The sequence below is a fragment of the Lonchura striata genome, chromosome 1A (assembly GCF_050655825.1).
Source record: "Lonchura striata isolate lonStrDom1 chromosome 1A, ASM5065582v1, whole genome shotgun sequence".
NCBI classification, from domain to species: Eukaryota; Metazoa; Chordata; class Aves; order Passeriformes; family Estrildidae; genus Lonchura; species Lonchura striata.
Genome location: NC_140741.1, coordinates 49,172,292 through 49,195,706, shown reverse-complemented (window position 1 = coordinate 49,195,706; position 23,415 = coordinate 49,172,292). Strand labels below are relative to the sequence as shown.

Sequence of the window (23,415 nt, the reverse complement as noted above, 5' to 3'; positions counted from 1 at the left end):
GAAAAGGTGGATTCTGCAACTGTCTCATTCCCATCACAGTTAAAAGCATGAAAGGGACCTGGAAACTATCAAAATCAGATTTTACCTGAACTCTGTACTTTTTATACCAAAATGTTAACAATACCAGTTTCTTTCATGGAAGTATAACCAGGCAGCTTACCAATCCTATCATGAAAGTGGAAACTAGAAGTACAGAAGGCTTCCTTGTGCAGGGCAGATACTCAAATCAAATCAACAGTGTCATTCCCACCTGAGGGAAGGAAACTACCTGTGTCTCCTCCCTAAGCTACTGAGGTCACTAGATTGAATGCAGACAAATGGCTGGATGCAAAACATCAGAGCACAGTCAGAGTTCAAGTAACGGTGGTTGTGCAGCATAAGAATGACTGTATCCATTTGGAGCAGCATTGAGTAGGTGTAGCACAGGGTGTAGCACAACTGCACAACTACCTCAGTCAGAACAGAGATGTTACGTTAAAATGAGAAAATTTGGCCATCTGAATAAGAAGTACAAATTACTGTGGCGTCATTTGGCCAGCAGATTTTTTCACATGGAAAATACTGTGAGAAAAACAGAGAACACATTGGCAGCTTCTACTTTCAACATTGAGGTTTTCAAGGACTGCCCTCTGCAGCATAAGCTAATGAAGATAGAAACATCTCATCTTCAGTTTCTCAACCAAGTCAAGAGAAAAAGACAAACCTTCATAGCCAGCCCAGCACAAAGAACTGCCTGCACAGTCCCCCTCCTGACACCACCTTTACACACGTATGTGATTTTGTGATCTGCTCCTCATCCTTGTGCAACCCAACACACTTGGTTCTGCACAGGCAGCTGGGCCTTCAAATGCAGCAGAGAGAACAGTTTCTGGACAACCATATCATTGTTTCTGCCCCGATCCCTGCTTGCAATGAACACAGCCTCACATGACAGAAGTAATTTATAAAATTACCTCTCTTAGTTCTCCTTCAGTATTGAGGAATTCTGTTACTCCACTAACAAGCTTTGAATTCATAAATAATGCTTCTCCATACCTGCAAGGGCAAAAAAGAAGATGCACAGAGAGTTACTACAAGAGCCAGATCAATTGAAAATTAGAAAGTAATCTTCTGTAATCAAGGGAGAAGGCATAGGACTGATTTTGGGGAATCAAAGGGACTCGGTACTGGTATTTCAGACTAAAATCCTAGACTGAGACCTTCTTCTAGGCTGAAATGTTTGTAATTGTCAGATGCTATTTAGCAGAATGGGTATAACTACAGGCACAGATGAGTGCCCCAGAGGAGGAGAGGACCAAACCACCTCCCACTTAATGGAATAGAGGAGTCTGAGGCAGGAGTGCATGGCAGTCTACAACTTCCTCATGAGGCATGAGGGGAAGAGACACTGATCTCATCTCTGTGGCGCCCAGTGACAGGACCTGAGGGAATGGCCTGAAGCTGTGTCAGGGGAGGTTTAGGCTGGATAGCAGGAAAAGGTTCTTCACCCAGAAGAACCTTTCTGGTTCTGGTTGGTTCTTTCTGTTCTGGTTGGGCACTAGAACAGGCTCCCCAGGGAAGTGCTCACAGTACCAAACCTGTCTGAGTTGAAGTAGTGTTTGGGCAATGCTCTTGGGCACACTGTGTTACTCATGGGAATGGTCCTGTGCAGGGCCAGGAGCTGGATTCAATGATCCTTGTGGATCCCTTCCAACTCAGTTTGTTCTGTGATTCTGTGAAATAAAGCTCAAAATATAGGTCCAATGAAAGAGCAGAGCAGCAACTATGGAAAATTATTCTGAGGAACACTTCAAGCTGCACCATTAAATCAGACTTTTTGATGTGCTGCAGCCTTCTCTGTATTTAGTATTCATCCATCTCATCTACATTACAAATAGCCTCTCAAAAACGGAACAGAATAAATTTTTTTTGTTCCAGTACCTGATAATTAAAATAAATAATGCTGATAGGAATAATACTACTAAAATAATCTCCTGGGCCACAACGCAGCATTTCAAAGAACCAACCTGGAACGAAAATTTGAAAGCCTGGGCAAGGAATATTTAAAGGATATGCAGAAGCAATCAGGAATGACATTTGGCAGGCAGTTGCTTTGAAATGGTTGTTCAAATCCTCCTGTTCACGTGTTTTTCCACAAGTTTTTTTCAATCCTCAAATGAAGCACTGTATCACTACTGACCACATCCTCAAGTTTTACATTTCATGTTGGAATAGTTTGTGGGGTTTGTTGTTTTGGGGCTTGGGGTTTTTTCAGTCTCCAGCATGAAGAGTATAATTCCATTGGAAATCAGAAGTCAAGTTAGATGTCATTCAGCATACTGAAAGGCACTTGACAAACAGTTACCCTTAACTATAGCTGCACATATGTCCAAAGAAGTATCTAGCTTATCTAAACACTGGTTTTAAGGTAGGAAATCCAGATTTCCTGTCAGACAAATCTTCTATCATGTGTAAGTAGTAGCAATAGACTTTACTGAAATTATGTGCATCTGGGGGAACAACTGAATTCATCTTCCACTTTTACAGACTGATTTATAGAAAGAGTTCAAAATTCAAAGTGAAATGAACCTGCACAGTCAGAGCTTTCTGTTCTGCTTCCATTAATCCCAAACTGATTACCCTTAAATGCTCAGGTACTCTAAGCCACAGTTCTTTCAAAGGGGAGAAAGAAAGAGGAGAGCCAAAGCAATAGGTATAGAAAGATGGGGAGGGAAGAGAACTAAGATCTCTTTGACAAAATTGTCTTTTTGGGAATGTTTATACTATATTGCTTTTTATCTTAAGCTCTTGTTAGGAGAAACACTCTTAGAGGTGTCAAAAATCCTATTCCCTGACCAGTAATAAATGAATTATTAATGGATATTTCAGCAAGTACATCTCTTTTCCCAAAATTTCAGTCACACTGGCATATACAGACATCCAGAGGCAAACTATGGGAAGCAGGAATTTCATGGTACTCTAAGTACATTTAGGCTTTCTAACAAAGCCCTTTATTATTACAGTCTCAGACATAATTGACTGTTTGGAAAACTGGAAACTCCTCTTGATGGGGTATTTTGACAAGGTTACCAATCTACTTTAGACAAGCAACTTCATAAAAACAGCTGCAGGAATTTTATTTTTCTTACAGTCCACTGTAGCCACCACAGTGCAAACAAGAAGTAACAGAATTCCTTCCACTAAAAATGCTACCTTCTGGCACACCTGTGCTGATTATTGCCCATTATTTATACTTGGTAAGAAGTCAGCCATTTACAGCAATTTCTACAGAAGCCATGCTGATAAAAAAGCTAGAAAAGTCACCTTCTAAAGCAGTATTTTGCAGGTGAGAAACATAAGAATAAATAGGAAAAGTGTTTGGTCTTACAAGTGTCAGAACTTCAGGGAAACATTCTGGAGACACAGACTCTCCACTGCACCTTTCTTTCTGCGGATGTAAACCCTCAGGTGCCCCACGTTTATACAGGCTTTGCACTTGTGCAATCTCTAGAGGCAGCATAGTCCATTTACTCTGGACAGATATAAATGCCTTCCCAAATACTGTCAAGTTCCCGAATGCTGACAAATGATTCAGCACTTGAGAATGAAGAAATTCTTATAGGCATCTGATATATTAAATTTTCACACACTGACACGTGCTCACAGGATGAAAATGCTTTAGGAGACAAGGTAGTGCATGCTCAGGTAACATGAAGTCAAGCGCAGTATTTTCAGTTCTCTTTCTCAGAGTTGTAGGAGTCTTAGTCCCACAGATTTCTTCCTAAGACTTGTTAGGAACCTCAATTTTTAAGTCAGCTGTGTAAATTATATGAGTGACTTTGAAGACGTTTTACATCATTAATATGTTCTGGACAATGTGAATACAAGCATACTGTAAAAATATGAAGGATTGAAAATATTTTGTGGCAATTCTAACTCCGTGACATGCTATGTTTAAAAGGGGAAATAGAGTTGTAATTTAATCCCTCTCAGCTATTTCACTTTACTATCTGAAATATCAACACTTTTTATACTAAATTAAGTGGAAAATACCACTGAGATATCACCTTATTAAATTAATATTTCATACAAAGTATTTTAATTTGGAATCGACTTAAATAATAAATTAGAATTGTAGGAAAATTATGCCATGGGACAAAGTCTACTTGTATCATAGAATCCTAGAATGGTTGGGGTTGGAAATACCATGGAGTTCCAATCCCCCTGCTATGGGCAGAGACACTTTTCACTAGACCAGGTTGCCTGAAGTTCTATCCAACAATACCTCACCACCCTCACAGTAAAGGAATTCTTCCTGCTATTTAATCTAAACCTGCCCTCCTTCCGTTTGTAGCTTTTACCCCCCTGCCTTATCACCACATGCCTCTGTAAAAAGTCCCTCTTCAGCTTTCCTGTAAGGACACTTTAGGTACTGGAAGATACTTCATAAATCAGACACTCCAGGCATTATAACATCTTTGTGACTGTCCTTGATACTTGCTACAAGAAGTGCATGTTCTTCTTGAACCATAATTCTACAACAAAGCTTATATTTTTAAAATGCAGTAATGTGGTGAACTCAAGTCAGAAACCTAATCATAGAATCACAGAACATTACTAGATTAGAATGAACCTTAAAGATCATCCAGTCCCAACCCCCACTCCTCCATGTGCAGGGACACCTCCTGCTAGACCAGGCTGCTCAAGGCCTTATCCAACCTGGCTTTGAACCCTGCCAAGGGATGTGCCTCCCTGGACAACCAGTTCCGCTGTCTCACCACCCTCACAGTAAAAATTTTTTTACTAATATTTAACTTATTTCTTCTGTTTGTACCCATTCCTTCCTGTCCTATCACTACAGTTCTGATGAAGACTCTCCCCCGGCTTAGCGGTAGGTGTCCTTCAGATACTGGAATTTTGATATCCATGCAACCTTCTCTTCTCTGGACTGAACAGCCCCAAGTTCTTCAGCCTGTCTTTGTAGGAGAGGTGCTCTTTTTGGTGGCTCTGACTTGTGTTTGGAGATCAAACTGAATGAAGGTAACACAAAGGGAGTGTCAAGCAAAAAGACAAATTCTCTGATGTTTTCATTTAAAAAAGGACAATAACAGGTCTTTGATAAGGACTTGATGATTGTTATGAATTCAGATTACATAGTGATGCATCCCAAGCAAGTGAAATAAGTACAATTCAAATTCTAGGTGAAGTTAAGCTATTTTAAATTATAACACCCAAAAGATTTGGCATGTGGCATAGTTTGTTAAATATTTTCTATTTTTCTACACTGCTTAACATTGTTCAAATCTAAAATCACAGGTGTTATCCAGGTTGTCAGATAAATATACTTACTAAGGCAGGACACAACTACAGCATATGTGTTTGTAGCAATACAGATTGTGATGGCTTTATGCCTAAACTCTGGATAAATCCCTGGAGGAACCTGAAAAATTATTTGCTACCTGAACTGGGTCATGTAATAGTAATACATCTGCCATCCAGTTTCTGTCTACAAGTCCAGTTCCTGGAATAATCACACCAAAAGCAGAGAATTCTTAATTTTTAAACTCTTAAGCACTCTTAGAGCTTTTCTGGAAATGGCTTTCAAGAACTGTGCTCCTGCAATATAAATTTCCACAACCAATTCCAGCTCAAACCTATTTTCCCAGATGAACTTCTTCTAAAATCCCACTATACTACTAAGTATTATCCAAAACAGCATGAACAATTTTCTGAATTTTTAGGAAAACTAAACTCAGTGTCTGAGTTTCTTTAACTCTTACTCAGATGCTGTGAAACCTTTAGAAGTTTGCACCTGTATTCATTGGGCACTGGGATTTAGTTGCTTAAATACTGCACCTTAAATATACAATTTCAAATATTCTGTGGTACGATAGTTATCTCCTCACAAGTCCAGAATTGAACAGATCTGCAATGCCTTTCCTGCCAACACCAAAAGTTGGACCTGGCATGGGATGCCTTAAAATCTTGGACACCTGCCTTAGAGAATCCAAATCTCATCCAAGTTGTGGTCCTTTTTAATTTGTCAGTATCAGATGAGCTGCTGTGAAATCTTTCAGGCCCTCAGGCTGTCCTTAAAGAACTACATACATTTGTCATTCATTGAATTAATATCAAAATCTTAATCAAAAAGGATTTTAAAATGTTGACTGGGCTTCAGAGTAGGAGCATTTAGCACTTGTTCAAAGAGAAAGAGAAGTAGGTGTAAGGAGCAACTTTGTCTCCTTTCTGTTCATCTATTTTTAATTCAAAATGTTGCTCCTCTATTACTTAAAACTCACCCGAAACATGGAGTGGAAAGAAAGGGGATGAAACTTTATTAACATCCTTTTGAAAATGGAAATGTTTCAAAATGTGCATTTTTTTCACAGCTGAAATAATATTTTTGAAAAGTGTGTTTTTTCTATCTGACTTTAAATAAAAAAAAATTCCTTTGGGAACTGCTGTTTTTTCTCTGTGTAAAAATAGGACTGCAGCACTTGACATAAGGATAAAATTCATTATCATAAGCACAGACAAAATACACCAATATATATACAGATGATTGCTAAGAGACAAATGTCTCTATGCATTTGTGTGATAATCCATGAATAAATGCATTTATGACTCATATGTAGCTGTTTCATATTTAGAGACATCTCTATGGATTAAGAGAGAATGGATTAGATTCAAGAACTTATACAGATACACACCTATACAATACTTACACCAATTATATCAATATTAGAAAATGCAAATAAATTAAGAATTTTTATCTTTACCTAGCATTCAGTATTTTCCATTTTTCTCTGAAAAACTTCCAAGCAAGATCCCTTCCATGTGGATTTCGAGCTACATGGATTATCACATCAATTGCATCCTGGTCCAGGACAACTTCGGAGTTGAGAGACAAATTCAAAAGTCTAGTGGGAGAAACAAGAACATTTAGTTTCACAAACACATTGTCTAATGTCAGTCCATCGGGAAACTCTTGGGAAAAAAAGATCATTGCTGAATTGTTTAAGTTTCCACCTGAGTTCATTGGTTTATTTCTATGATTCTAAAGATTGGGCACATTTATGAATCAAAAAAATCTCAATGTAAAAAGATTTCAATAAAAGCTGAGTGCAACTTTACATGTGCACTTTTGTGAAATCTGTAAGATCAGATTGGTCAAGAAATTGTATATAAAGGGCATGATAACAAAAAATACCAATAATTATTATAGGATTTTAAACATTTCCAATGAACAAAGGAAAATTTGGAACTGAAAAGATAATATGTGTCAATTTTCAGATGCATTAATGCAGAAGTGTAAGATGGTTTAAACAGACAGTAAACCTGTATTGGAAAAGCAAATTTCTTTCCTTTAGATTAATGCTCAAATGATGATCCATAACTATTGAAGCAATTATTAGTAACAGATTCAAATATAGAGTATTTTTTACCTGTTGAGCAAGTTTCTGTCATCACTGCAAGTTAAGGCTTCTAATAGGATTTTCTTCTCAGACACTGCTGTGGTAGAATGAAATTTCATCCAAATGAACTCCCATACATCTTCATCCATCAGTGAAACTCCTGTACAGTAGACAATGTCTCTCACATTGAGAGGGATTCTACAAGAGAAATCAGTATTAGCATTTTGGTAAAGAAGCAGCCTCCTACTGGATACAAAGGAGGACCATTTCTACGATTTCAAAATTATTGCCCAACAGTAATGTTTTGGGTTTTTTTTCTCTAATTACATTTGCTTCTCTTTACAGTCACCATTTTCCAGGATATCCTAATGGGCTTTCTAAAGGGTAGCACACGCTTGCCATTTTCTTCGTAACACCATCACTTTGTCTGAAGACCATAAAATATGGTCATGTAGCTCATCAACTCACAATGTGCCACGCAACCTACAGGTAGCATAAGCTCTCCAAATTAGTACAGGATCTTATCACTTTTGCTGGGCTCTGTGCCAAATCTGCTCTTCTTGTCCTTTGCACTGTTTTACAACAGGACCTGAGCAGCCAGAAACTCCTTGCTTGTGCTGGAAAGTGCTTCACCTTCATATAGTAACATACAGGTAAGAAAGGATGTGCTGTGAAAATGATACTTAAACATAATATAGTCAGAAGTGAAGAAAACAGAAAGATCTGGGGGTTTTTTTCAGCATATAATACCAGTACAAAAACAGCTGTGCCATAAAGAACTGTAATTACTGCTAAATTAATATCAACTCAAACTACAGTTAAACTACCGAATTCAGACCTAGTGTATATATAGTATGTGCATATGTACAGTGCTCTTCTAAAAAGGTCCCAGCTGGGCTTTCGATTTTCTGCCTTGCTTATCTTTCCTATACAAGCATAGAAGCTGAAACATTTGTACCATTGTCCCATTAATTCAGGTAGGAAGTGTGGGCTGCAAGGACTGTCACCCTGTGTTTGGCTAGCACAGACACAGCAGCAGATGTACCTAGAAGTGGATGTCTAACTCCAGAACAGACAGCACTCCTCACTTTCAAAACTTACAGCAAAACATATCAATTCAATGAGCTTTCCCAGCTAGCCATTTTTTACATTCTAAGGGCCAACACCAGCAATTTTAGCAGCAATGGAGTCAGTAAGCACAGGATCATTTGCATCTCTGGGAAGGAAGGAGACCTTAAGACCAATGATGGAGCTGATCCCATGACCATAGCCTAGATGTCACCATTTTCCTTGCTAAGAAAACTCTACTGCCACCAAATCAGTAGTAGTATACTTGCAATGCTGCAGAAGATCTAATCAAAATCATCTAATAAACTGCTCCAGGGAAAGTTTTAGGTTTGTACCTATAAACTAAGTAATCAGGACAATGTGAAAAAAATCAGCCTCTACAAACCATGACATCAAGCACAAATACTGCTTTTAAAAGGCCTACCTTCAGAAACTACAAAATGTACAGCTATGAAACACAAACTGCTCCTGTGAGAGGCTTGTAATCAGCACTGTAGACAAGGAGGTTCCTCTTGTGGAAATGAAAATTACTTATGAAAATATCCCCAAAGAAATTTCTCCTTAACTACTGCCCCTACAGAAAGTCTTCTGATTTTTTTCCATTTGTGGGGATTTTTGTTTTTTCACTCATCCAATCATTTTAGGCACGTATTCTATCATCTAAATATCTGAAATCTCTCCAGTCTACAGTTTTTTTTAATATTATAGGTTCCTGGAAAATTGCAGTTCCAAGGCACTAGATCAGCATGTGGATGTTTACCCCTTGTATTAACTGAATCAAGTGGATAAAATTACCATTATTTTGGTACTGCTTGGGTTGTAACACTGCAGAACACGTCCTGTAGTTAGTGAAACCTCATCTGTGTATTCAAGGCTGCTTTCATTTTTAAAGAGCTAGTATGATTGATGGATACTTCAGAAGAATAAAAATAAACGTTTAAGAGCATCACTTTAAATGGCTTTAATTTGAATACTGATCCAATTTATTAAACTTTATTTTTCTTGCATTAGAGATATGATGGTGAGAATGGAATATGTAGCTAGTTGAGCTTGTTTAAAAGTTAAACACTTTGGGAGAAAAAGTTAAAAATTAAACAGTTAGGAAAAAAATTAATTAAAATCGTGCTGTGCCTTTACAGGGATTTCTTTTTTTTCAAGAATGAATTATAAAGCTCTACAATGAGCTAAGAATAATGTTCTAAGTCATAATTAATTGGTACATATTTGCTCCTATTTAAAGTATGTTCTAACAATTGAAGATACACTTGTAAAATTGGACCATAATTATTTATCTTCTGGGGAAATTGTGTTCTAATTTTTTAAGATGTAAATGCACACACTTTAGACAGTTCTTTGATTAAGTATCAAGTTTCAACACCATCTAGGGTTCTATTTGACTAAGAAAATTAATCAGGAACATTATTCTTATTTTTGCAACAATTTAACATTTAACTTAAGCCTATTTTTCTTGATGACTATATTTATAATCTTGTTTAATAGGTTACGAGGCTCAGATAAGACACAAGAATGAAGTATTCGTACTTTGTTGGCAGATCTGTAATACAGATTCTATTATATAGAAGAGCACCATACAGTTTATTTTTTAAAGCCTCAATCCCAAATCTCATACTCGCATTCTTTATTACAAACTCCAGGAGTCATGCTGCTGGCATTGTGCAGAAGGAGGAGGGGATGATCCTCTGCCATAGCACATACCCTGTCTAAAGAGAGAGGGCAGAACTTCCCCTCGAAAACTGAGGTACAGAGCTGTGATGGGCTCAACATTCAGGCACCTGTCCCACCTCGAATTCAGGGGACATTATCTGAGGATGTGGCTACTCAAGGTGTCTGGGACAAAGCTGTGCACAGTCCCTGTCCTGTGCTCCCAAGTTTCAGGTATCACATGGGTCTGACAGAGGCAGGCAGGGTGCCTGTCCCTCAAGTGATGGTTACTGCTATTGCTCCTTCTCATTCCTACTGGAGATCGCTCACAAGTGAACATGCAACCAGCATAGTCAAGTTCTTCAATACTGATTTTAATAACTGAGTGATGAGTTAAGTACTTCCTCGTGGCACCAATCCCTGAGTAGATATTCCTCTGTCCATTCTGGACAGTTTTTGCAACAAAAATACGGGCATTTCTGATCAATTGTTTTGCAAAGTTGTGGAGAGAGCATCCCTGAATGAGAAAATTGGATGCTAATCTATCTAAATTTTAAGGATTTCAAATTAATTACTGCTAATCCATAATCACTACATATAGGATCATTTTAATGTGGTGACACAAATTCAGAAGACAAAACCACTGCCTGAACCAGCTGCCCCATAGTGCCCAGTTTTACCTTTTACAAGATAAAGTCCTCTCTCTATTTAGACCCAGATGGTCTTTCAGAGTGCTAAGTCCTTGATTAACTCATGCACTCATCAGTGTTTACTTCCTCCTTAAGCTTTATTGACTTGAGTGAAAGATTCTACTCAAATGTTGTAACAACCTATTAATTAGTTAATCACTTCAGCAACATTGGCTCACATTAGCTGGCAAAGCTCCAGAAACTTTTCAAAATGCATGAATAGCTATGCCTGATTTTTTTCAGTAATTAAAGCTTCTAGGGGTTTCGAACACAGAAGGATTTCACTTTATTTTTTTACATTTATCAGACACTCGTATGTGAAAAAAATTAAAATAACTCTCATTTTTTCATGTTTGCTGCTAACAATTTCCAAAAATAGCTGCTAGGCATCAATCCCTTCAAAGAATCCAGTGCCTCTTCTAAGAAACTAACAAAAGTAATTAACCTGTTGGCCATGTTCTCACAAATACTTATGTAGGCGGTTAAACTTAAGTACATTTCTAAGTTGTTGCGAGACAATAGCACCACTGTGTCCATGTGAAACACAGAAATAAAATTATCTACCACAAGTAATTAGATAGAGAAATAATGGAGGAAAAAAAGGAAAGAAAAAAGGCTTGTTTGGGAAAACTTTTGATTTTCTATCACCTAAGCCAGACTTTATTGAAATAACTTCAATTAATGACTGGTAATTTACTACTCCCTCAGATCTATGGAGAGTTTTGTTTATAGACATGCAACAGACTGCTGCAATTGTTTTTTTGGTGGTATTTCGACTGAGTTGTTAAAGCTACAGCCAAGTAAGCACACTGCCCATTCAGGCAAGTGGATGGACATGAATCTGTTATTCCTTGTAGAGGAAACAAAAAATCTGCATGAACAAGTGTGGAGGTTCAAGACTCATAAATTTGGCTTGTTGGTTATCACTGTCCTTCAAATTATGTGATGGAAGACATTTACTTCATTATTTACACATTTCTTAAGAATTAACCAATGTTTCTAACCATCACAGCAGCAGGACAAAAGTGAAATGGCAAACAGAAGCCACTGAAAAAGCCCATATCTACATTATTATACTTTAAAGATTAGATGAGGTTCTTTAGTATTAATGTGCTGAGAGGTTAAGATCCTGATTTCATTACTTAGTAACCAAAATTGATTTATTTATAATGCAAACAACACACAGATATGTTCTCACTTGAAACCCACAGACAGAACAGTAAAGTTAATCTTCTATTCTCTTTTGAGAGATCTCTGATATGTAGCAGGCACCTTGCACCCCACAAGAGCTTATCTGTTGCTGGTTAACCAGTCAGACAACTGAAACAGGAACAGCTGTCTTGTAGTGATTTCCTCTGGCACCACAGGGTTAACATAGGTCTGGCATCTCCCAACTGCCAATAAACATCTTAATGTTGAGGTAAGACCTCTAAGTTGGATTTCTCACTGACAGACACCTCACTTTACAAACTATAAAAACTACACCAAACTCTCACGAAGCAGAAATCCTCTACACATTCCATGGAAATGTGTGGAGATTTCCCATGAGTAGAGATGCTTGCTTCCTGGTTACTCCCACTGAGATTGAGTGAAGGAATCTGTGTACATTGTCATCATTTCAATGGTAAGTTACATTTGACTCCTAATCAATACTGTATCTTTTGCTACCTTTAATATAGGTACCTTGATGTCGTGCACTGGCTTATGTCATGCTGTAACCTACTAGTAATTCCTTTTAGTTTTATACTACATAGTAAGTAACTCTGATTAAGATATTTTGTCTTTTAGTTCCTGTCTGTTTAATACATAATTCATTTTATTAAAATATATATGATCTGCCATCCTTAGTACTTGCTGGCCAGAATAATTTCTTAAATTGAAACTGTTCCCAAAATCTGAGGCTAAGACAGGACTTGTCTGAAACTCCCACTGGTCCTGTGATATGGCCCCACCTCAGCACTCCAAGATTTCTCAGAACAATCTAGATTATTAGACCAGAACAGTTTTAAAATGTCTGTATTTGCATTCAGAATTGTCCATCAGTCTTTTCACCTCATTCACAAGCACAGACAAATGCAAACTTCATTAACCCATGGTTACAGAATGGATGCTGGCTTAGCCTAATTCAGTGCAACAGCCTGCACTCCTCACTGCAAACATCATCAAAACTGATCAGAGTGATTGTGACAGAAGCTTAATAGAACAAATAGTAAAAAATGCACTGAAGCTAAAATCACCCCAAAGTGATGACATCAGAATCAGTGAAATGTATTTACCCTGTTTTCTAGGGGTGTTAAGGCAATTAATTAAGGTACTTTTTTTTTCTATGGAAGTGATGGCAATAAATAACAATGGTTACATTTCTAAAGAAGTTAAAAATCAGAGCAAAGGGAAGTGGCTATAACTAGCTGGGGCCTTCCAACAGGTCCAGTAAGATCTCACAGAACATGAGCACATAACTGTGTCTGATGCAATACTATCATTTCTCACTGTTCAGTGTTGCATGTCATTAGAAGAACAGTGTCACCACAGCTCTACTAACAGAATCAGAACTCCTTTTTCTGCTGAAGGCAAAATCAGCTATCTCAAATCAAAGCAGCTCTCTCACATGTTTACATCATCCTGTTTAACTTTGCCCCAAGCAAGCATACACCCACAGTCAACTTTGCCAGCAGAAATGTGTATGTGGCAACCTGTAGCTGATACATGGTAAGAGTGGCTGAAGATAACTGTGCCTGCCTCCACAGAGATGTTTGCACAAACATGCTCATGTCTGTGGATAAGTTATACTTCAAGCCACCATGGTGTGTATTTGAATATTACCCCCTCTTATTGCCTGTCAGGAGTTTACATATTGCAGCTCTCCATGCATTCTTTCCTGAACTTCAGAAATACATGTTTACTCAACCTATCCAAGGCAAGAAGTCTGAAAATGCTAATCCTCTTAGAAACATGTTTTTCTTTCAGAATAGGTGCAGTGAAGGTTAAAGGGGTTAACAAGGCTGATTATTAAGCTCAGGCAGGCATTGAATGGTAATTTTGTTAATTTTTTAGGCTGAACCACAATGCTGCTATATCTAAAGAGTGTGAATAATGTATTTCTTCACACATGAAAGCTCCATGGGGATGAGCTCAGTTAAATGAAGGTAGAAGCAAACATCTCTATTTTCAGCCAAGAGTAGCTTCTTTTGTACAACATTCTGCTGTTGACTGAATCCCAGTAACTTTACATTCCCAAACTACAAGGGAAATTTCAACATGGTTGTACATTTTCTACTCTGTATTCTTCTGAACATCAACACTAAAGTTTCAAGTTTCCATTGTTCCAGTACAGGAGCAGCATATATCCCAATTCAAGAGAGTGAAAATTATTATTTTAATATCACCATCAAGTCAGAAGTAAGTACAGCCCTTCCAAGCAATCAGCCATTAAAAAAAAAAAATTACATTACTTAAATTCATTGATTACAACACTGCAAGGTGTACTTTGACAAGGTCTAACCTCAGATCTTCAGTAGAAAGAAATAATGACTGTTTTTAACAACTGCAAGGATTAAAATAAAGGATTAAAATATACCAATTCCTAAACCAGCAAAACAAGATGTCTCCTCTACTATCTCATCTGCTTCTGATGCTATGTGTTTGGTTTGCTCCTTCTACAAATAAATTTCTTTCTCAGTTGTTTCTTTTTTTTTTCCATTCCATTTTGCCCTGAAAAAGTGGTCATGAGCAATACCACCTAAAACCCCTTGCACACTAAATATTTCTGGTATTTCAGGTACTGAAGCCCTTTTTTCCTCAGATGAATGTTCTCTCATATTTAGACTGGAGAACTGTATAATTTCTCTTGCTAATGAAATACATTTCAGAGGCTGAGCTGAAGCTAGAGGAGAACAGTGTGTTGCAGCATCTTAATAATGTTCCGAACACCTCACAGACAGGTCATCAGGCTTGCTTTCTGCATTGGCAGATACAGGGTTGAGGTACTAAACCGAAGCACAGCAAACTGCTGGAATCTCAGCACTACTGTTTGGAATGGTTTTGAAACTGTGCTGGAATAGAAAAGGAGCAGTCACTTTCCTGCTTTAGTGACAATATTGAAAGGCGTCTTTTGCAAGGACCCCATACTCTACGATTGCCATTTATGTATTCATTTGATATAGGCATCCTTCTTACTACTTGGGTAGAACTGGATCCTAAGAGGACTCACTCACACTTTAGAATCTCATGTTAAGAGGCTCTGAGGCTCTTCACAGCACAGTGGCTGCCACCAGCTGCATTTTTAGAGGCCCCTAAATCCCCCTTAGGAAGCATAACTCTGAGCGTCTGATTGTGCCCTATGAGCCAGGCATCCAAAAATGAAGAAATACCTAAGGCACTTTAGAAATTCGAGTCTTCACAGCCTCTCAACTGACTTCCACTTTCATGCATAGAGGCTAGAGCTGTAGATCACATATAAATGGGGTTTTATCATTAATTCCAGAAGAAAATCTGCAGTACTATAGGTGGAAGTCTAAGGGCTTTTTCAAACAGTACTGAAAATACAAGAGGACCTCTGGTCTTGTGCCAAGAATGACCATTATTTTACTTGGTGAACAGTGGCAAATTATTTGCACAGTAAAGAGTATGTAATTACAAAATGCAAACAGTATCTGATATCACAATCACTTTCTTATTGTAAAGAGTAGATGGTAATTAATTTCTGGACCTACCAGATTAAATATAATTACTAAAAACCACAGCAATTGTAAGCATATGCCAGTAAAGCAGAGATAGATGTTACTGTACTACCTGACACTTAATCCAAAACTAAGTATTACAAGTAAAACAGAAAAAACATCTCAAAGGAACATCTAAAAAGTCATAGATTAATAATGTAGCTAAAAAAGTTACGGATGTTAGCATTTCTTCATTATTATTAAAAGCATATTCTCTGTTACAGTTATTTCAACTTTAACGGCAGTAACTGCCAGGGAATCAAAAACCTCCCTTATATGATTTACTGACTGCGCATTTATGTGGTATTTAATATCACATTTTAATTTAGTATTGACTTAATTTTCACTTGATTAAAATCTTGAGACACAAACCTAATTCCATTGTCTCTACCGCTTTGAAAAATTTGTGTCATCTTCCAGAATAAACTTTCTGGGGGGTGATGGGCAGTAATGTTGCAAATTTACCTTTGTTTTTACTGTCACAGTGACACTCAAATTACATCTATATATAAAATATCTCTGAGTTCTCTCGAACTTTGTTTTTGTGCTCTGGCTATGCAAACCCACCAAAACCAGACTTTTTGCAATCATTAGTCAATTACATGGTTCTGTTGCAGAAGAGGGAGTGGCAAACCCAAGAACATTTACAGTATTTGCTGATAAGGAATGAAATAGGCAAGGATACATAAGAGTTTATGAATCTGTCACCAACTGTTCTCACCAGTTGTCAGAGAAGTCTGGAGAAAGAGGAGCAGCATGAGTTCCTCTTCTTTGTGAGGAAACAAGCTCTGAGGGAATCTTACAGGTTCTGAGGGGGCTGTTTGCAGCAAATTCACAAACAGCTGTAAAGGCCATCAAACTGAGCAAAACACTTGATTGATGACAAAGAATACAAACTGGTACCTCTTAGATGTGCTCTCTGCATGTATCTCATACTTATCTGCTTGCCCTTTGCACTTGAGCTAGTTATTGCCTTGGAAGTGCTAAAAGAGGCAGAAGCATGACTCAAACACCATGCTAATTAAATTCTGCTCGTGGGATCATCAGTTTCTCAGTAAAAAAGCAGGGAAAAGAGCCCTTGTTATACTTTCAGGTTTCAGTCTGAGTTAGCTTAAACTGAGTAAAGGTGCTCTGATTCAATAGGATCTGAACATTCCTGAGAGAACACTGACATAGCCTACGAATGCTGTTATTGTAAAACACAAGCTGATTTTATGTTTACTGAGCTGCTATTAATAGTAGTCTTTGTAATGTTGTTTCAATGTAAGTAGATAGGAAACGAGTTTTGCTCATATATTAGTTGCATTCTGTTCTGAGAAAACTGGGAAATTCTGGAGTGCAGGACAGAACAAATCCTACAACCTTAAAAAACAAATAAGTGTGTCTCTATCTTCTTTGCCAGTTGTGCCCCTATTTATCAGCTGACTGTCAATCTCTATTGTGTAATTACATTATTTGCTGCAGCCATTTTTCAAAACTGTGCAGCTTCTTTGAGAAACACATTGCTTTAACTTAGTAGCTATTCTCCTCTGCCCTGCTGTGGCGCTTTTATCATAATACTCATCATATGCTGGCGACCACAATCTTCTGCTACCAAAAATGGTCCCATTGAAATGCTAAGATGAATCTTCAGACAGCTCCTTAAATATATTCCTTTTCTCTCTTCCTACTGTTAGTAAAGCAATAAGCTTGTGTTTTGTTATGTTTTTCTCTTCTTTCTTAATCTTATTGGAAAGACACAGGCAGGTAGCTTTGCAGGGTGACAGCTTTTTTAACAGTGAATAATCTACTGCTGTGCATGCTAATAGATAATGCTAGGTTTGATTAACTAATTTTGCAAATGGATATCTAAGCAAATTACTTTTTCAGACTATTTGCAATGATTCTTTCTCTTTAATTGCCTCTTTAAATAGCTTCATACTGATTGTTGCTGCTTATGATAAGAATTCATATAAAACCCTGGGGTATATAATTCATGGTAAATATGTCTGGTGTCACCCTATACAAGAAAACCCTCCAGCTCACACACATCTTACTTAAAGGTACATAGTGATAGTTTCAAGCTTTTTTTTTTTTTTTTTTTTCCCCAGAAGTTTTGAAGTCATATAGGAATGTAATTTCCCTTCATGGCTGGTTTTAAAAGACACTTGGATACTTACGTAACTGGGTATGCCTGTAAAGGATTTTTAAAGATTACAAAGACTAAACACAGATAAACTAAATGCAAACAAACACTGATAAGTCCAAAAGATCTCTGAAAAATTCTGCTTACTTGTATGGCTAGAAAGATCTGATCCTTTTGCCAAGCTAACACAAGACTGTGACTAAAAATGTTAGACTTTTTCTCTTATCTTTTTCTTTTGTATTTGAAAGTAAAATATTCTCTTTTAAACCAAAATATCGTGCCATGCACAAATGTATACAGTGCAAATATTTCACATAATCAGAAAATCCACTATTCTTTCTAAAGAAGTTGTGGTCTTAACCTATACTCTGCACTGATCTCATAGAACACTACATACTTATGTATTTGAAATTTCAGTTATTTCATATTTCTTAGAAAGATATGTTGCTTTAAAATATAAAATTCATACACAATCCATTGCCCATGTTCCTCTGCCTCACCTGAAGAAACCTGTGTCTTGACAGCCTAACTTACATACTTGCTGTCAAACCACTACAGCGCTGCTTATGCTCAAGGCATCAGCTCTAATATTATCTGCTCTCTGAAACTTTACACAAGCTTTTCCATGTATTCCTGAATCACATTAATTTTCAAGTCTTCACCCTTAAGTACCTTGTAATATTTCCGTCCAACACATCTCCTTCCTTACTTCTCAGTCTTTCTGTCTCTAACCCCTATCACTTCTTTAAATGTTTAGCACCTTCTGCTCTCTTACCTCAACACAGGTTTCATGTTTGTCTGACAACATGGTGTTCACTCATCTTTCTTCCTTTAAATCCATCCTTAAAACCCGCCTTCTCATCGTCTAGCATAGAATTATCCAACAGCAATTTACCAGGAATGGAAAGAATCTCCTCCTCCCACTCATATATGCAAAGTGAAATAATTCATTCTGAAACTCCACAGACATTTTTAAATGACAGCCAGCAAACTTCTGCTTTCTTCTGTAAAAAAATCTTTGCGAAAGAGGGCACAGCAGACACGGCAGGCAGGAAAGGAAGAGCTGTACTGCCTTTCAGTAGGAAAAATGTGAAATACACATTTCAGCTCCACTTACCGGTTCCTATTGCTAGAAATCCAGTCAGAGATTAACGTTGCAGCCTGTTGGTGACAGTGTTTGTTCCCGAAGCTGCAGGCCAACATGATGACTTCCCGACGCAACTCTCTGTCCAAATTAAAGAAAACAATAAGGTGCTTTAACAAATGTGTTTGAATGTTTACAAAAAAATACTTCTTACAACAGTTACAGCAACCACTAGTTGGGCAACATATCAAAGACAATCTGGCTTTACAAATCTCAGTGTCAGTTTAATGCTTGCAACAACTAAAGAAAGGATATGGATCAAAACCAGCCCCCATTTACACTTAGGCTCTCTTCCTGACCTCTGTGGTTACATGAGTACAAGTTCTTAGAAATCCACTGTAATCTCACAGCATGTTTCAGCTTTCCCTGAAACTGAGAATGGAAAAAAACAGTAGGGTGACAGAGCTAAGGAATTATGACTGATTTAAGCTAAGCATGACTAAATTTTTGGAGGGTGCATTTCTATAATTATATTTCACAAATAATCAATAAAAAAGTAAATATAACAGTACTCATGTTGGTATGATGCTTGAACAAGTGATTTGTTTAAATTGTTTGTTGGCCATCCAAGCTTCAGATACATTGATGCCACTTGTCTTAAAATATACTCCTGAGGAGAAAAAGAAAAGTATATTTAATGTTAAAAATAATTTGACTTGAAATTGAAATACTGCTGGCTAGTGAGGTTTTGTCTCTCTTTGTACCCTCAAATAATGTCCAATTCCAAAGATACAGCAAAGCTACTTGTCCACTTATAATCTTCCTTCACTGCTATAGTAAGAAGCAATCTCTAGACAAGCTACTTGATTAGATGCCTAGTATAAGACAATTGATTGTTATAAAATATATTAAGTTCAAAAGTCTATTACATGCTACTTTGGACTCACAATGCACAGCTGAAAAAATTACAAGACTGCCAATACCTTAATTTCTACTTTGTGGCCAATCTTAACTACTCTCTGCATACTCACTTTTAAAAGAACACTGTTTTAATATCCATAGCCATGGCCAAAACATTATTTGGGTACAGTCAATTGACTTCAGAATACATAAGAATGTGGCTGCAAATAAGCTTTGTACACTTAATGACACTATGCTTTAAGTTGAGGCTCCCGGTGTGCTCAAGGAAAAAAACAAGCACAAGATATATTTTAGCAACTTCTACTTTTTACGGGGACGACATATTTATATATTCTGACCAGTTTTGAAGAAAACCACTGTCTTTGTATTCAGTGTAATCTTTTTGCAGTGGAATTTACCAATTTGAAAAAGAGAACTGAGATATACAGAACTGCGTAAGAGAGCATCTATTTTATTATTACAGATGCACAGGCATGTATATATGTCAACACAAAAGAAGATTCATACTGCAGCTTTCTCTAGCAGATATGTATTTTGTGACTAAAAAGACTTTTTATTTTCTCTGCTATCACCTCGGCTTTCAAAACTCCCATTAGTAGTGATAAAACATAAGCCAGCTGTGAATTTTACTGGTTTTATTTATTAAAATTGTGTTTTCTTTATACAACCATGTTTAAAAGTGAAATAGCAATGGCAGTCACCTAAGAATTTTTCTTTACAATTAACAACAGACTAAATATGCAAATTATTTCAACGGCATTTTACATTATGGCTCTGGTTTACATGTAGGCCTTAGTATATGTTCTACAAAAATAATTTTCCGTGTCATCAGGTAACTCTGTGTATGTATGGGATGTGTGTGTGTGTGTGTGTGTGTCTGTGTGTGTGTGTGTTTATCTACATATCTACATATGTATTAATTTCTACATATATACATATAATCACCTTTACTTTCTCCTCTCTGAGCATGGTGTCTATGGTCACATACACACAAACAGATACACATTTAAGAAGAAAAAAGCATTCTTAGGCATTTCAGGCTTTAAAAATCTCTTTCATTTGAAGACTTTACAACATTACATAAAGTTACCATATGCTGGCTGTTGAAAATATGTAGACTACATAAAATTCATAGTGAATAAAAACCCCAAGAGTTCGTAATTGTCACTGGCTGCAGTCAAATCCCGTATACTTCATAAACCATGCTTCAGTGTAGCTACAGATAAATGTTAAAATATTTGCCATGTCTATCTTAATTATCTACTGTGAGCTATTACTGCTGTCCCTTTGGACACAATTATGAATGGGCTTTTGACTCAACAGTGATCTAATTCTTGTTAATTAAGGTAACTGCATTGAATTCACCACGGATTTTGGGATGAAATAATGACTACAAATCTTTGCTTCAGTTGCATGTATTCTGTTCAGCTGTGCCTATATTTGCTGTTCTTGCTGATCTTGGGCATCCACCTAAATATCACCATGGGGCTCCTCAAAAGAGAAAATATGGCAATAGAATACTTTTAAGTGAAATAATTTATTTGTCATAACATTTTACATGAGGGATACTTACCTTTCCTTCTTCTAGTCAGATATGCCTCAAACAACAGTTATCACTGTTCAATTGCAAATGAACCAAAGCTTGATAATTGCTATGTTTAAATAAAGAGTAATTAGAAAGAAAGTTAATATCCCTAGGTCATTAACAGGATCTGCCTGGGGAACAGTTCAAATCTTGGCAATAATATGAGAGAGTAAGAGGCGAAAGGAAGAAAGGCAGGAAGGACAGACAGAGTAAGTGGAAGAAAGACAGGAAGAACTAGAGGAAGAAAGAGAGGAAGACTGTATCTCTTACATTGAAGATATTGTAGTTTTCTGTACGGTCCAGCAATTTATCTAGAGGATAAAGAGCTCGGCTGGCAGCATGCCAAGGCAGAAAATCTTTTTCCTCTGAAAGGTACCTCATAATCTCCAAAGGAATATTTTGAGGCAAATAACCAGCTCTGCAGAATAAAAGAAGTTAGTATTAAATTGGTTTTCAGAAGATATTCACGATGGGACAAAAACAACTTCTTTTTTCCCAAATGAAATTAAAATGCAGAAAAAACATAATAAACTCGTCACACTTTAATGACATAAAAATCAACCTTATTAAAAAACCAGCAACTTGCAGTCTCTCCCAACACACAGAAGCATACTGACTTGATCAAGTAAGGCATGAACACACATGAAAGAAAATCAGACAAGCTATCCCTACTTTGAATGGATTCCTGTGGCTATGAAAGACATGAATGAATAAGTAACTGCCTTTAAGGAAAAAAAAAATCAAAAATATCCAAAACAAAAGGAAGGTGCTGCTTTGTTGATTTGTAAGATAGAAACCTGCCTGCATAAAATCAGCAACGAAAGGCATTTTGCTTGAGAAAACATTTCTACTGACCATCAACAATTGAAAATAACTAGTGCTGAAGAAAAAAGCTTTAGTTCTGCAGTTATTCTCCTTGCTCCTTTAGAACTTCCTTGTCTTCTATCCACCTTAAGTCACTTTGGAAGGACTTATCCAGTGACATCACTTTGGTTCAGGATGTTCCATCACTTTGCACATAAATTACATATTTTTTTTCAGGTGTTTATTATTTAACCAGCTAAAATTTTGTCCCATATTTTGCAATCATAAAAGACATCCCCCTGCATGAGAAAGAGTGTAGGGAGGGGTACAGGAAAGGTTCTGAAATAACAGCATTACATGTAAAACGCAATACAGATACAAGCATTTGAAAGTTACTTTAAAATCCAAATACAGAAAATGCCTAGCTTTAGCTTTTGCTCTCACTTTCTTTTTCAGAACAGCACTTTTTTCTTAACTATCCAGAGTACAGAAACAAAATGCAACCCTGTGGGTGTGAGCTTTCCAGAAACAAATTGTCTACTCTTCCCCTGATGCAGGTGTTTAAATCCAAAAGGACTTAACTATCTGCCTAGAGAGGAGATACTGATTCTCTTTTCATTAAATAATTAAAATCAGCAAGATACATTCTACAAAGTTCTATTTAATAGGTTACAGAATGATATAGCTTCATAGACTAGTTTTTCTCCTTCATTGTACATGTTCCTCTAATTTCCATCAATGTGGAAGAAATGCAAACGTATAGCAAACAAAATTACGCATATTAGTACAGAAATTAACCATTGCATACATGTTAATACAAATTTTTATCTCTGCTGTAATAACATGTAAAAGCTGCCTCTCTGCTTGAAATAGTTTGTATCCTTGCAACATGCACCACATCTTGCAGGCCTTCATTTTTTGCACTCTCTGTTTCAAGAATTACACTCTGTTCCCTTCATGTTCTCAGGAAAGAAGTGAGTTCATGTAACAGATTTCAAAAGTATCTATCCCACCCTCCAGTCTGCTTCATGTCATTTTTGTCTGCATTTTATCAGCTCTGTTTTCAACTCTGCCTCCAGCACATACTCAAGCACGAAAAACAAAATCACTTGGGAAGCCCACTGTGCCAACTGAGGAACTGAGCAGACATGAAATGAAAGTGGTAAAGCATTTAGAGTAGGCTGTGGACAAAGTCCAGTGCATCTGAAGACAGAAGACTACTCCATTTTATAGGTGTTGTAGCAGCAGAGTATCATTAAGATGAGTTCTATGTCTTAATACTTTGTAAAGATTTCTAAACATAATTACTGGAGCCAGAAGCATGCTGGACTGACTGCAGCTAAAAATATTGGCGATATTGTTAGC

At 37.0% G+C, this 23,415-nt stretch overlaps 1 protein-coding gene across 2 annotated transcripts in view; it reads right to left on the bottom strand.

The window, feature by feature from the left end:
* Window positions 1-23,415, bottom strand: part of TRHDE (thyrotropin releasing hormone degrading enzyme) — a 213,544-nt gene that overhangs the window by 8,746 nt on the left and 181,383 nt on the right. The window contains exons 13-18 of one of the 2 annotated variants that reach the window (XM_021528977.4): window positions 21,517-21,664; window positions 19,313-19,410; window positions 18,774-18,881; window positions 7,425-7,592; window positions 6,759-6,899; window positions 954-1,035 (exon numbers count right to left, since the gene is read on the bottom strand). In XM_021528977.4, coding sequence (XP_021384652.2) covers window positions 954-1,035; window positions 6,759-6,899; window positions 7,425-7,592; window positions 18,774-18,881; window positions 19,313-19,410; window positions 21,517-21,664 — 745 coding nt within the window. The remainder of the gene's footprint in view (window positions 1-953; window positions 1,036-6,758; window positions 6,900-7,424; window positions 7,593-18,773; window positions 18,882-19,312; window positions 19,411-21,516; window positions 21,665-23,415) is intronic. The other variant, XM_021528979.4, reaches the window with a different exon arrangement.